Source organism: Dermacentor variabilis, chromosome 1, assembly GCF_050947875.1.
Source record: "Dermacentor variabilis isolate Ectoservices chromosome 1, ASM5094787v1, whole genome shotgun sequence".
In the NCBI taxonomy this organism is placed as follows: domain Eukaryota; kingdom Metazoa; phylum Arthropoda; class Arachnida; order Ixodida; family Ixodidae; genus Dermacentor; species Dermacentor variabilis.
The window spans coordinates 249,364,953-249,380,075 of NC_134568.1; the positions used below are offsets into that span (position 1 = coordinate 249,364,953).

The 15,123-nt window shown below is 46.4% G+C and overlaps 1 protein-coding gene across 2 annotated transcripts in view; it reads right to left on the minus strand.

The window, feature by feature from the left end:
* The window catches only part of LOC142560650 (tyrosine aminotransferase-like), an 86,736-nt gene that overhangs the window by 5,575 nt on the left and 66,038 nt on the right, over positions 1 to 15,123 (minus strand). For both annotated transcript variants that reach the window (XM_075672894.1, XM_075672886.1), the window contains exons 2-4: positions 11,418 to 11,676; positions 10,650 to 10,717; positions 2,153 to 2,311 (exon numbers count right to left, since the gene is read on the minus strand). In XM_075672894.1, the coding sequence (XP_075529009.1) occupies positions 2,153 to 2,311; positions 10,650 to 10,717; positions 11,418 to 11,655 (465 nt within the window). In that variant the 5' untranslated portion in view covers positions 11,656 to 11,676. The remainder of the gene's footprint in view (positions 1 to 2,152; positions 2,312 to 10,649; positions 10,718 to 11,417; positions 11,677 to 15,123) is intronic.

Here is a 15,123-nt window from a genome sequence, read left to right on the forward strand (position 1 = left end):
AATTGAAGCCAGTCAGTGTTCGAGGCGTGTCCAGTTACGTGCATCCCGAGAGTAGCGTCAATTGAGAGATATTCGTTTACAAACTCGAGGCTGAATGCATTTGCGTTATATTTATTATTTTCCCCCGAACGGCGTTCCTTTCGTACTGCGGAACAATACAACGGGGACCACCAAATGTACTTCGTGGCAGTCTCTGGGGGCGAATAACTGGAAACATGTATTGAGCACAGCACTATAGCAGTGCTGCACTCCAGTGTCCTTGGTTTTCTTTTTTTTTTGGCGCGAAGTGCCTAAAATGCTTTGTTGAAGCACAACAGTTTCCATGGGATCAGCTTAGTTTAGTGTGAGCACTCGGATGACGAATACATTTATGCCTACAATGCTGCTCAATGAATGTGTGCCCGTAGGGAATTCATAGTAGGCGCTGTACCACTGAAAGGGCTCTGTCGCCAGCCTGCCTGATCGCAGCGCTGCTCTGCACTTCCACTCAGTTGTGCTAAATGTTCTACCGCATCATGCTTACGAAATATTGTTTGGTATATTACACTGAAACTTTAGTAATACGATAGCATTATGTGGCAAAATGGCATCTAAAACTAAATTGAATTGAATTATGGGGTTCTACGTGCCAAAACCACTATCTGATTATGAGACACGCTTTAGCGGGGGACTCCGGATTAATTTTGACCACCAGGGGACCTGGTTCCCCCAACGCATGGGACAAGGGCGTTTTTTGCATTTCGCCTCCATCGGAATGCGGCCGCCGCGGCCGGGATTTCATCCAGCAGCGCAACACCATAGCCGCTAAGCCACAGCGGCGGGTGCATCTAAAACTGCGAAGGCGACTGTGTGTAAGTTTTCTCGTCTACACGAGCTTTGTTCACGAAACGTGTGTGCACCGTAACTGAAGTAAACCGAATCGTTTGCCTTCGTCCTGATCGTATTCCAATGTTCCTGCGGGTCCTGAAGCCTGTGGCTTCGCCGTGGCACCAAAGCAGTCTTGCACGACATGCGGGGAACCTTCGTCATGTGCAGTAGATTGACGGCAGTGCCACGTAATTCTTAATCATGTGTGCTAGTGCAGTCCTAATTTTTGGCCAAACGTAACTTCGCAATAGAGCCTACGCATTTTCTCGACGAGGAGGCGAAAGCAGAGAAGTGCGGTGAAACGAAGGAAAAATGAAGGTGACAGTCACTCAAATTCTTTTCATCATGCTCTTCGTGAAAATTAACGTCATACGAAGGTTACCAGGCACGCGTTAAAAAAATGGTACGATATGAGTGGGCTGCTTGAATCATGAAGCATTGTGGTGTCGAGAAGACGGGTTGTTTTTGTTAAGTAAGGTTCGTTTTTTTTTTTTGTTGCACGACGCTTCATGTTGTTGGCTCTGGTTTCCCGCACTTAGTGCTATAGCACAAGGTAGAAACAAATCCAGAAATCCACAATAACGCACCGTGTCAACATGGTACGCTCGGCAGGTGGAACATCTGCTGTACATGCCACGTAACTCGCATGTCCAAAATGCTTTCTTGACATGAAAACAATTGGCATATTACAATCTTGCTGCTCGTAATCATCAGCTTCAGGTGGCTGCTTAAAACTGGTTTTTATTTATGCGCTTCACAGCCGTTCTTCAACCTTAAACTAGAGACGTATTGCTCTTAATTTGAAGTTTCATAGGAGGTAAATATTCTCACAGGCACTGTTCGCGTTCACAGACATTCAGATCTGTCCAAATAAGTGGGCCCGTATGCACAGAAAGTTCTTATGCTGCAATTGTTCGTAAGGGCGAATTCCAGTCAATCCTAACGCTGGACATTCACTTAGCGAAGGCTGCCGGCCAATCTCAAAGAACACTTACGAACGAAAAGCTTTGTGACTTTGGCCCTGAGTGTTCGAATTATCTGGCGACAGCACTATACTTAATACACTTTGCAGTAAAGTGCTTAGAATTATTGGACAGAAGACGTATAACTTGAAACCGGTTTGCGTATGTTGATCTTCATGCGTCGCAGTCAAAAGTAATGTCTAACCAACGAGCCTGGCGACTCATGTTGAGCAAATTCTTTAAGTATTGTACAATAGCATTTTCCCGCTTTAAACGAAGAACACCTGTTTAGAAAACACTTCTCATTCTTGGGTTATTCTTACCAATAAATTGTAGAACTTGACCTTGATCCCAATGGACTCTGCATGTGTCTTGTAGACGGAAAATCCTGGCCTTGGCATCAGGATATTTTGTCCGCTGTTTGCGAGGACAGTGACGCACATCTCCAGTGCTTGTGAGCAGCCGCAGGTCAGAATAACGTCCTGTGAAACGGATGAGAAGGCTTTAGTAATCGTGGCTTTTGCTTTGCAACCTGTTTGAACCACTGCATCAGTGCTAAACTGGCTTCGAAGCAATTTTCACCATTGCGCGTTCAAACAGCCGACATACCGGTTGCCAGAATTTACGACATTTATATTAATTAATTCTTTCCTTGTTGGAGTGGCCGATACACCAACGTGCGACGCTTGTGGGTCCGAAAAAACTGTCGAACACCTGTTGTGCGCCTCCCGTCAAATACGACGTCCTGTGCATCTCTTTACTATGCCATACTATGCCAAGTGGAGACTAGGACATTATTCGAAACGAAAATTCTTGGACCCTGGCCCCATCCATCAATGGTGTAGAAAGCTATTCGTGCGCTATTGCAGGTTTTGAGCAGCACCGGCCTCAGACCGGCCTCAGCAGGCCTCAGTCCTGCTGTGCGTGCTATATACTATGTGCGTGCAGCGCTCACTCTCTCCATATTCTGCTATGCATATTCCTCGTTTCCCCTGCCCCCAGTGTAGGGTAGCAAACCAGACGCTAGTCTGGTTGACCTCCCTACCTCTCCCACCCTGCTATATATATATATATATATATATATATATATATATATATATATATATATATATATATATATATATATAACGTTTCATTCTCCCGAACCACTTTGTCACTAAACCGGAGCCATAAATGCGACCTCTCTATCCTCGAATGGACCACCGTTCGTGGTCCAACAGACAACTTCGCATCCACCCTAAGAAGTTCTTAGGGTAGATGCGAAGTTGTCTGTTGACTTTCTTTATATTTCTTGCGATTCATTAGCGGTGGTTGCCTGCGGTCCTGATGCAAAACACTGCGGTAATGGCAAAACCTCATCCGCCCGCCGTGGTAGCTTAGTGGCTGTGGCGTTGCGCTGCGGAGCTCGAGGTCGCGGGTTCAACCTCGACCGCGGCGGCCGCATTTCGATGAGGGCGAAATGCAAAAGCGCTCGTGTACCGTGCATTGGGTGCACGGTAAAGAACCCTAGGTGGTCAGACTTGTGATTACCGGTGCCTCATAATCAGATCGTGGTTCTGGCACCGATAACCCCAGAATGTAATTGCTTAACCTTAACTCTATTGAATGGTGTCCCCGCACAGGCAACAAAGATTTTACTCTAGTACTTAGCGCGCATCATTGGGGACCTCTTTGGCTTTGGTAACTCGGTGGGCTACTGATCAGCATGTTCAAAGGGCAAGATAGAAGTTATTCTTTATTCTGTAGAAAATAATGTAGCCCCGGCCTCTACAGTCTTCACACGAAAACTCTATCAAGGCACTAATAAAGTTTTTACGTTAGACTGATTTATTAAAGTGGCTTTGAAACTCTCATACGTTCCCCATCCCTCTTTTTTTCGCGCGTTTGCTTTCTTTCTTCGCTATTCTTTCAGTCTTTCTTTCACCCTTACACTTGACCCAGTGTGGGGTAGCACCAGAACCTTCTCTTCCACTTAACCTCCCTGCCTTTCCCATCTTAGTTCTCAAAGCCTACCGACATGCAGTTCCAGGTACTGGTGCATGGATATACTGTTGCTCGTGCCGAGTACAACAACAACAACAACAACAAGCAAGCAAATGTTTATTCAGAAGAGGAGCGTGTGTATACCAAGACGGAAAGGCAGAGGGGAGGAAGCTTATGCAACTGCCATAGAGCCCAAACCAGCTCGGCATTTTGGAGCTATACACCCATTCTCACCTCTTAACGTTGCGGCCAGGGTGTTAAACGGAACCGGAGCCGAACTGAAAACCAGACATGAACTGTTATATTCAGCAGATCCAGAACAGAACTTAACCGATATATTTTTTTCGACATCTTGGAACCGAACCCGAAGCTGATCTTGACGGAGGAACTGTTTCGAACAGGTTCGACCACAAGTTAAACCCTGCGTCTTCGTTGCTGACATTCTACGACCGTGCATTCCGCTGCGCTGGCGATAGCAAACGACTTACGCCTCTTGCGAAAATTCGCTGCAGTGCGTGGAAACAGTTATGTGACTCGCCACATTGATCTCATTGGTGCGCTAAACCCTAGCTTTCATTTTGCCAAGTTCGCACTGTTTGATCGCACGCTTTTCCACGTCTGCGATCCTATATATTGGTTAAGTAGTTGATTGCGTCACGCTGGCCACGCGCAGCTTCGTGGGCTTCAGTTGAGTAACTTCATCTGTGGTTTCGTGAGATATATGAAAGCACCATAAGTACTACGCGTTCCAGGGTGCGCCGCGCGAAGGAAACGTCCGCGCAGTTCTTTGCGCTTCTTTTTCGTCACTCCGGAGTGCATTTTGCTTGGTTTTCTTTTGGATTATGTCAGACCTATCTGTTCTACAGCTACCAGCAGTGAGTAAAATAACATAGCAGTAAAACAGCTGATTTAGTACCAAATAGCCAAACAGTTGAGATGCCATGGCTCTATAAAGCCAGGATGTCTCAGCTGTTTTACTGTCTGCTACTAAATCAGCTCTTATTTGGTAATTTTCGTATATGATTTTAGTTCTGACATTGTCGCAGCTTTGCTGCACAGTTGAAAGTTGTTCGTTTCCGCGGTCTTCTTTGGGCGTCACTGTACGCGCTGTACGCATGCCTCAGAGTATCACTGTAGGCATGGTCGGCCCGTACTGTCTAGGCAGCGTCGCCGTCGCTGTCTAGACAGCACGCCGTCGTTGCCTTTCGCGGAGGATACCACTTGTGCTTAGGGCGCCTGCCGTGTTCAGGCACAATAGTTCAATGGTTGCGCTGTCCTACACGGGTGCTACAGTTTGTGCCGAGCCTTGAGTGACTGCTGCTGCGGCTTCCTGGGAATTCTCCATGGCAAGCACAGACGGTGTCAATTAAATAAAGTAAAAGTCAGAGGAACAATTGGACTTCGTTTGGCTGTTATCGGCTATCGGTAAGCGATGCCGAGAATTTATGCAACTGTGAGCTCGCTCTGTAGCTCTTGGGTGGCATTCCTTTTTAATTGTGAGCCAGCTTGCGCGTGCGCTCTGGAGAAAGCCAGGATGGCACATGTATCGTTTCAGGAATCCCAAGGAAGCTGAATTTGTGTGAGATCTACGCTCATTCGGCAGCATATGTCACACGAAGTAGACGGAGTTCTACTCAGTGTCCGCCCTGCATACCTGCCTAATTGATTGTAACTGGCATTAAGAACTGCAGATCAGTTTTTTAATTTATCGTCTATTCTTTTGTTTTGTATTTCTATGTATTCTATGTATTTGTTCTCTGAAGGAACAAATAAATAACAGCGAAAACGCATAGCAATAACGTAGCAAAATATTTTTGGGGACAGTGCCGCATGGTCACAAAATAATTGATCTCCATCAACAATTTTTTTGTCTCCGTCAGCACAAGGGTAAGAACAGATGTTCTTGAAAAAAAAAATGTATTTTACAGCTTTTTCAAAAAGGACTGTTAAAACAAATTCGGCGCCAACCCTGCAAACGTGCTGTAGGGTCGCTGCTCGTTCGTGCGTCGTCGTCGCCTTCTTCCACAGCTGGCTCCGTTGTGCAAAAAATTTTCATCATCTGCAATGGCTCGAGCGTAGTCGTCTTCCACAGCTGGCTCCATTGCCGCTCATCATTCCAGCGTAGAATTTGACTTCGCTTTTGTTGGCGTAATGGGGTTGCCGCGTTTACGTGGGTATGTGCCGTTGCTTAAGGGGGTGTGAGCCATTAATTGTCTTACGTGACGGACACATTTAAATACAGAGGTGATACGCGAATGTGTGTGCGTACATACATCGTCACGATGACCACAGATTAGGACAATAAATATGTTCGTACATTTGTTCAATATTCTGGGTCATCTCTGTAACGGGGGCTAAACAGCTTCGCTGGTCTTCCATCTTTACATAGTGGAAGGGCTCTGAATTTTTCTAAGACGACAATAACTCGTGATGCCTGGGTTCAAATCTAGGAACTTGATACACAAAATAAGTTTTCTTGATGAACTTATAGTTTCATTGAGCACTTTTATGGAGGGAATGTGCGTTTAATTCCTACGGGAACTTGACAAAGTTTAGGCGTTCCCTTTCACATTGATAACTGTATGCGAACATAACTTTGGCACATTATATCTACCAATGTCACACTTCTTGTCAGCTTCGAAGTGATCACACACTCAGTTTATGTATTCAGAGACTATACTTGAGTAACGCACAAGAGCACGTATGAAGCACGCATATACAAAAGTACAATTGTTCAAAATATACGAAAGCTATTGCCAGTATATTTCTTTCGCAGCAATTCTCGACTTTGAAATCCCGTACATGGGCCTGTAGCTTTTCAATGCTGGGTGTCTGAAGAGCTCGATGTGTAATTGTGTAATTATTCTGTTGTTCTGGCCATGACCACCGTGGCGAAGTGTTGAAACAGCTATAGCAAAGAAAAAAAGAGAGAGAGAGAGACTCCATGCGACATAAGTGTTCCTAACAAATTCTCTGTTATTCTTATTATTAATTAACGAATTATTACGCAGTCTCAGGACAAATCTAAGAGTTTCTGCCCGAGCAACAAAGGGAAATGATAAACGAAGGTGAACATTTCATTTTACGTTCAGTTCTCCGTAGAATGATCATTCGCCTTACCGCGATGAATGTCCCACAAAGCTTTACTGCTGGTCACATCGGGGGCGTGGCCAGTTTCCAACTTGTTTCAACTTGCGCATCATCTCGCCGCTTATATTGCAGTCAAACCGGCATCACCTGCGAAGTACCCTTGTTTTTGCACGCATGGGTAGTAGCAAATAGCAGATTGTGCGTATGTTAACTGCTCTTGAAGTAGGTCAGATACACTCACGTGCGCGTTCTCGTTCGATCGTCTGTCGCAAACACGCGCCATTCGGTACGTGGTGGCGCTGAGTGCGCGGGGAAAGTGCTGCGGAGGGGCCGCGGATCGAGTTTCGCACTGCGTACGTCCCACCACCATCGCACTCATTATCGTGCCAGGCGGGGCCACGGGGCGTCGCGGCTGAAAGCAGCGAACGGCGCGATGCGTGACGGCGGCCAGCGCCCGTCAAGATTACGACGCTCGCTACCAAGGCGGCGGCGTTTGGTAACGTGAGCAACTGGCTCATTGTCAAGGCCACTGGGCATAACGCCTGCCGGTTGAAAATTGGCGACAGTTACGGCCCAGCCCCATTTATATTTCTCTCGCTCGCATCTATTTCATTTTTTCCTTGTACTCAATACTTTCGACGTTCATTCGAGCTGCCGGGCACATCTCGAATTTGTAGGCGCGACGCCAACAACGCGCTCGTATACACACACGTTTCCGCCTTTCTATCTTGCGCGATTGCAGACGCACTACGCAAGTGTTCAGAAAACGACATGCACATTGTCGCCCATTGTGAGCGTGAGTGCAGTGCAACTCGTGTTCAAATATTGTAGATGTTCGATTGCAAAGTTCCTTCGTCCTCCGTGAAGTCTGGCTGTTTTTTGCAAGACGAGTACTGACCGGCGTGCGCGCTTATCTAGGCTTATGCCATGTTAATCAATACTTTACCAAGATAACGACCGTCTATTTTCGCTCACGTACGAAATGTCATCGTCGCAAGCAATCAAGATTATGCAGGTACCTGTTGACCTTCTGTTGGCAAGAAGTTACGTCGATTCTACTTGTGTAGGTTATGGAGAAGCGAATGTTTATCTGTATCGCCTTTGTGCTTTCTGGCCACCGCAACCAAGAGGCACGGTGAGCGCTCGACATGCATTTTCATGTATGTTTTCATGCTCACTTCACCTGCATGGCTATTGGAATTGACCGAGCTATCAGTGTAGGTATGCGTGCAGTTACATCGAGCTCACAGTGCAAAGAAAGCTTCAAGGTTTGTTTGAAAGCAAGCGGGGATTTATTTTTGACACTAGGGATGGAAAGATGCATCCAATGTACATGCAGGCACCGCAAACATGTGGGTTGTCTCGCTACCGCAGTAAAATTTGCCAACAGAGAGACGTGATGGAAAACAAGGACACGGTTGAAAAACGTCGCACGGGGTCTAGCTGCAGGAAGGGAAGCAAGTTTATGTGAATGAAGCCGTTCAAAGTGTTTGATAGGAATTCTCGGGACATCGACAGCAGTGTACGTACGGATTAGGTGATCATGCGCGATGACAACAGTAGCCGCTGTGGAAGCACACCTTGGACGGCCAAGACGTGTCCAGAGTGCTTGGGCTTGCACACACTGCTGCGCACGGAGACTTGTCTCACACGTGCTGACCTTCACGGAAAACTTCACCTCTGCCAGCCCGAGGACTGTGCGTTATAAAGCGCCATCGTAATCAAGTTCAAGAAAGCTCGTGTCACGTTATCGTCAGCACCGTAACTTGGAGCCGTCCGTGCTGGACTTGAATTTAATAGTCACAAGATGCCCCGGGTACATGGGGCATCGTTTGTGCCTTGTAACTAGTCTGCGTCGGCGTTCTGACGACAAAGTTGTTGCTGAGATTACATTCTGAGACAGCATGAGAGAATACTTATTGAGTCATTCAATAATAATAATAATAATAATAATAATAATAATAATAATAATAATAATAATAATAATAATAATAATAATAATAATAATAATAATAATTTCTATATTGGCTTTAGTAGAATGCAAGAATGGCAAAGCCACGGCGGCTTGTCGCAGTGACGAGACGATCGCGCATCTCGTCTGTGCGTGTCCCCCGTAAGCGCTCTGCACTGGTCCCGGCAACTTGGACGGCCGTCTGCTGTCAAACCGTAGCGTTCTAGGCTCTTGGTCCCGACCGACGTCCGAATTGCCGGCATGAAAAGCGCTTCTCCACTCGTTAACGACATAGTTGATTGACGTGCCATGACTGCGTTGCTTGCCTACTGGCGTATGCACCGATTATGCTTCTTTGTTTATTCCTTTCTTTATTTTTTAATATCGCTCTGTTCATGGCAGCCAACCGGAATTTCCTCTGGTTACCCTATCCTCCGTGCTCTCTCTATATTTCTCTCTCTCTCCATGTTCGCTTGTTTTCGTGGGGAGCCTTTCACCTTGACGCACAGAGTTAATTGATGTGGTTGGTACTTACGACGCTTGATCGTGTCGGAAAGTTTTGAAGGCAGGCTGTTTCACCAAGCCTCTAGTGCATGTTATGACAAATTGTTCTGCTGCTCATCGTTTGCGTTGCCAACATGTAGAGGTGCTCACTATACTTTGCATCACACTCTCTGCCCATGCCAGAAAACGCCCGGAGGAGCGAACCCTATAATCGGGCAGCTGTTTATTTATCGTTTCCTCCTCTCTGTAAAACTAATTATCGAGCAGGAATCAGACCAGTCGCTTCGAGAGTGTTTTATTTGCTAAGATCTCTAGTACGACGTGAAGATGAATGGAACACGCACTGTGTTATTCAAAAGCAAGAACCTCAGTCTCAATTGTTGCATTGTCGAGATGATTAAATTATGGGGTTTCACTTGCCAAAACCACTTCCTGATTATGAGGCACGCCGTAGTGGAGGACTCCGGAAATTTCGACCACCTGGGGTTCTTTAACGACCACCTAAATCTAAGTACACGGGTGTTTTTGCATTTCGCCCCCATCTAAATGCGGCCGCTGTGGCCGGGATTCGATCCCGCGACCTGGTGCTCAGCAGCCGAACACCACAGCCAGAGCAACCACGGTGGGTAGTCGAGATGATCGTGAACCAAATGCATACTCATCGCTTGCTGAGGAAATCGATGACAAGTCTAATAACGGAAGGTCGGTAGTTCAGGAGCGAGAAAGGTGCCCGTGCGTTTGGATTTAGAAGCGTCATATTCCGACTGGTTTTATTCTTCTTTGTTCATTTCGAGCCTTCGCAGATGAACCGATGGCGAGACGGAAACTATACAATATCGGTGTCAAGCTCTTGTTGGCGTTTTCCTCGTATCAAATGTCTGTAATGAGGGCGTGAGCTGTCATATAATCTGATCTCTGGCGCCTGTTCTTGATGTCATCTCTGTACTGTGTATGTGCTTGACGATGAGTCGATGTGTTAAATGCTGCTCGCGCCGATAGGAATCTTTATATTCTCGCTATACTAATGTCAGCTTAATTTTGACCAAGCTCAAACTTGACAACCATACTGTAAGGGCTACAGTCGCAACTGGCTACAGTCATCGAAAGCAAAAGGAGGAGATATAGGGCAAAGCGTAACATTTTAATGGCGGATACATCATAAGTGAGGAATCGACAAAAGAAAAAGCAAATAGCAATGGATTATAGCGAACAGAAGTCTCTTACCGTCAGCGCTCTCCCGACTTAAATATTTACGTTGTGAGGGGAAGGGCGGAGGTTTCGAGAAATCTTACCTGTGGGTTAACGTTGAGTCCATGGGTGGATGAATACTCGGCAACGGCTTGTTTGGCTGCTTGTGTACCTGTAGATAAAAAAAAGGACACATTCGTTTCCAATAAGCGATACAACAATGCAGCTAGAAAAGACAATTAAACAAATGATGTACTATCGCGAGACATCTCCGGAAGCGGCGAGCTAGTGCTTCAAAGTGATTCTCAATTTCTGACATTTTTCTTTCGGTGCATTCTGTGCAAAAGTCTATGACGAAAACACTACTCTTTCACGGCTTAACGCACGCTTCAGCGTTTTTGCAATTGCGTAAGGACGCTAAACATAAAGGCACATATGTTGCAGCTGTGGCCTAGCGACGCCGACTGCACTTCTTAGTACTTGTTTTTTCGCGAGCACAAGTTTTCTCTGGGAAATCCTCGTCGCCAGGCCGGGGCTGGGGGCCCAAAGAGGCCTCAGCCCCACCCAGCCGCTTCCCTCCCACCCTACGCTTTTCCTTATTCCCCTCTTCCCTCTAAATAATCAATAAAGCTTTTCCTCCTTCTCCTCCTCTCAATATTCTTGCGTCCTACATATCGTATTTGTGCATTTGTGCAATTTGCGCATGCGTTTTAATGTGACCAGCACGCTGATGCATACATTAACGTTCACAGCGGAAGAAGAATGTGTACTTGGTGTTCTCGTGTAGGTACCGTCTACAGGAACACGAGCGAGAATTATTCGCCGACAGCATATGACAGCGACCACGATGTGAAACAGTGTTCATTGCTCACCTGTGCTTGGAATATAGCCGTGGTTCTTCAGGCTGCGAAGGCTGGTCTCAATCGGCGACAGTATCTCCTCGCATGGCACCAAGTTCCCGAACACGGTGGGGTCCCCGATCGAGAGCGAAATTAGCGTTTTGTCTGCGTTGGGAACGAGGCCCGCGTCTTCGACAAAGCCACGAATCGGGTTGTTGGTGTTGGTAGCAAACCGTGACGGTGGAGCATTCCACGAAGTCCGTACTCTCATCCCTACCTTCTTGTTGCAGTTCTGCAGGATAAAAAAGGAAAGCAGTGGCGTGAGTCACCGCAGAACCTACGTATCAAAGACTCGTAGATGCAACGCGCATCTACAGATGCTCTGAAGCAGAGCATATCCTGTAACTTTCGTTATTATTCAAGCCCGTTGGGCGTCTAAGGAAACATATCGTGAACCGACATCATATCTTTCCAATCTTTCCATTAAATGCGAAGCATTTCTTCGCGAACATTTGCTACTTTGACAGTATCTATCTATCTATCTATCTATCTATCTATCTATCTATCTATCTATCTATCTATCTATCTATCTATCTATCTATCTATCTATCTATCTATCTATCTATCTATCTATCTATCTATCTATCTATCTATCTATCTATCTATCTATCCGCCTACGTCTTGGTGCTCTCATGGTCGTTTCGGTAACATCGTATGTACCAAAATTTTTCATAGTATGATAAGAGTATTTGAAAAACATAAATAATCGGTCATGACATGAATATCATGACATGTGTGCCATGTAGGCCGTGAAACAGCCGCCTACGTCTTGGTGCTTTCATGGTCGTTTCGTTAAATGGGTATGTAAAAAAAAATTGGCATAGTATGATAAGAGTGTATGACGAGCATAAATGATATGTGATGACATGAATGTCATCACATGCGTGTCATGTAGGTCATGAAACAACCGCCTACGTCTTGGTATGTACCAAAATTGACATAGTATGACAAGACAGTATGACGAACATACATGACCGGTGATGACATGAATGTCATGACGTGCTTGTCATGCAGGTCATGAAACGGCCGCCTACGTCTCGGGGCTCTCATGATTGTGTCGTTAACTTGGTAGGCTCCCCGCACACTGCTTCGCATAACATCAATTCCCAAAGGGCATGCAATCTGCCGACTTTTTTTGCGTTAAGCTGGTGCTGGGAAATATGAGTGAGTGAGTGAGTGAGAAAGCTTTATTTCGAATCAGAACGATTCGCGCCCGGCGAGTTAGTAGGCTGGGGCACCCGCCGAGGTTACGGCCAAGAGTTCTTGCCTCTCGGCGGCTTCCTTTGCCCGCTGGACTGCCCAGAGTTGGTCTTCTAGGTTTGAGCTGAGCAGCGCGGCCTGCCATCGCGCGCGGAGGCTGTCGATGGAGGCTGCGCTCGCATTGTCCTGTATTAGTTCCTGGCATTCCCATAGCATGTGTTGTAGCGTGGCTCTGGTGCCACATACTTTTCATCTATCTGTTGTGTATATTTGTGGCTAAATAGCGCGCATTAGTATAGGGCTCTTGTAGGATTTGGTTTGTAGTTGTCGCCACTGGACAACTTGCGATCTAGTGAGTTGTGGAGGGGGTGGAGGATAAATGCATCTTTGCAACTTGTAATGGTTGGTGATGTCGCTGAACCTGGTCAATCTGTCTTCTCATTCCCATACTTCGGAGGACCCTGTCGAGCGGTCTACGTAGCTCGGAAAGTCAGTCCTCGAGCTACGTTGTGTGCCGCCGCGTTAGGGTTGTCCTCTCCCGTTGAGTCGGTGGTGTGGGCTGGTATCCATAGGAATTGGACGCACCTGTCTTCCCTTGTTGGTTTGCCTTTTATGAGTATGTTTAGCGCCTCAGCTGAGATCCGGCCGTTCGCGTAGTTGCGTACTGCCGTCTGGGAATCGCTGGTTATATAGTATGCGTTGGTTTGGGCTATGGCTAACGCTATAGCCGCTTCCTCCGCCGTTTCGATCCGTTTCGTGTTTATGGTCAAGCTTGTGCAGCATTGTCTGTTGTGGTTAAGTACTGCTACGACAAAGCTGCGTTTGTGTTTGTAACGTGCAGCGTCTATACAAAGACCGCGTCCTGGTTCCTTCCGTAGTTCTTCGTCATGTTCTTTGCCCTGCTTTTTCTCCTGCCCTCGTGGTGCACAGGATGCATATTCTTGGGTAAGGGGGGTACCGTGAGTTTGGCCCTTATTTCCTTGGGTATGTCCCGTTTGTCTCCGTGTTGTGTGTGGTAGCGGATCCCCGATTTATCTAGGATATGTCTGTCCGCCGTCGTCTTGGACAGGCGTTCGTATTGCACTATACGTTGCGCTTCTATTAGCTCCTCTAGCGTGTTGTGCTGTCCCAGCTCTAGAACTTTCGCCGTGCTCGTGCTTGAAAAGTATTTTTTCAGTTAAAACATCGCGCGAAAGCCAGCCCGCCTGCGTTCAGCACATGCAAATGTGGACCATGTTCACAGCAATCTTTTTAGCATGGCCGAGGTGCTGCCTAGAGCGAGAAAGAAAGAAAGAAAGAAAGAAATGAAAAAAGAAAGGAAGAAAGAAAGGAAAAAAGAAAGAAAGGAAGAAAGAAAGAAAGAAAGAAAGAAAGGAAGAAAGAAAGAAAGAAAGAAAGAAAGGAGGAAAAGAAATGCGTAGCTACAGGCAATTAACTGCACCGCTAATTTTCAGCGTGGACATGCAATCGTCGCAGCAAATAAAATTATTGAAAAAATACACCACCACTCCTACTAAAACTGTGTCACACATTTGCTGCTCACCGAGCAAAATTATAGAGGTGATCATGATTCAATTGTGTTGAGCTTTGCACTGGCAAAACAATAACAAAGAACGGGACAAGGACGTGGACGGACGAAGCACAAACTACCATTTCGGCTTATGTGAGCATGATAGGGGGAGTGCTTACGCACTGGCCTCTTTCTTTTTCGATTGCGAGAGCTTCCGATATTTCTCTTTCCGTTTTTGTTTCCACTTTTCCTATAACTGCGGTCTCGTACAGCAAAACCGAGCACTTACAGTGTTTACAGTGGGCCGCCAAGTTTCTAGGCGTTGTTATGAGCTGACACCTGTGCTTATGTTTCCTTAATCTGCCATTTAAGCAGCGACTGGTCTGACCGATGTAGAAGTACGTGAGTAGAATGTGATACACGACACAACTCTTCCATTCGACGTATTTGGTAATATGTTTGGTCTGACAGGCTTCTTTGTTTTCTTGCGTGGGTTCTGCGTTTTCTTGCACATGCCTGTCAATTTTTGTGGGAGTGAGAAAGGCACTTTCACGTCGTGACGTTTGGCTGTCTTCAGCCCGTGCATGTAAGGCGAAACCACTGGCTTCTTTGTTTTTTCCTTTTCCCTTTTCTTTTTCATGCTTTTTGCTGCATGCCCCGATTTCCGGCAGCATCTGTTCGCATATTTACGCCAGCAAACTTCTGAGGTATGCCCACTGTTTCGAAGGTGGCTTACTTGAGTTTCGATGCTCTCCCCCCACGGCGTAGTGGCTCGATATGGCGACAGCATGGAGGATACACGCTATGGCGATGCCTCTTTTTATAACTTTAGAGCGGCAAGAGTCGTACCGCAGAATTTTCTTCTCTCCTCGAGTCTTGTACGACCAGCACGCATGGGAGTCACTTATGCTTAGGTTCAAATCAAGATATTGCAGTCGCCCTTCGACTGGCATCACGCGTGTGAACTCG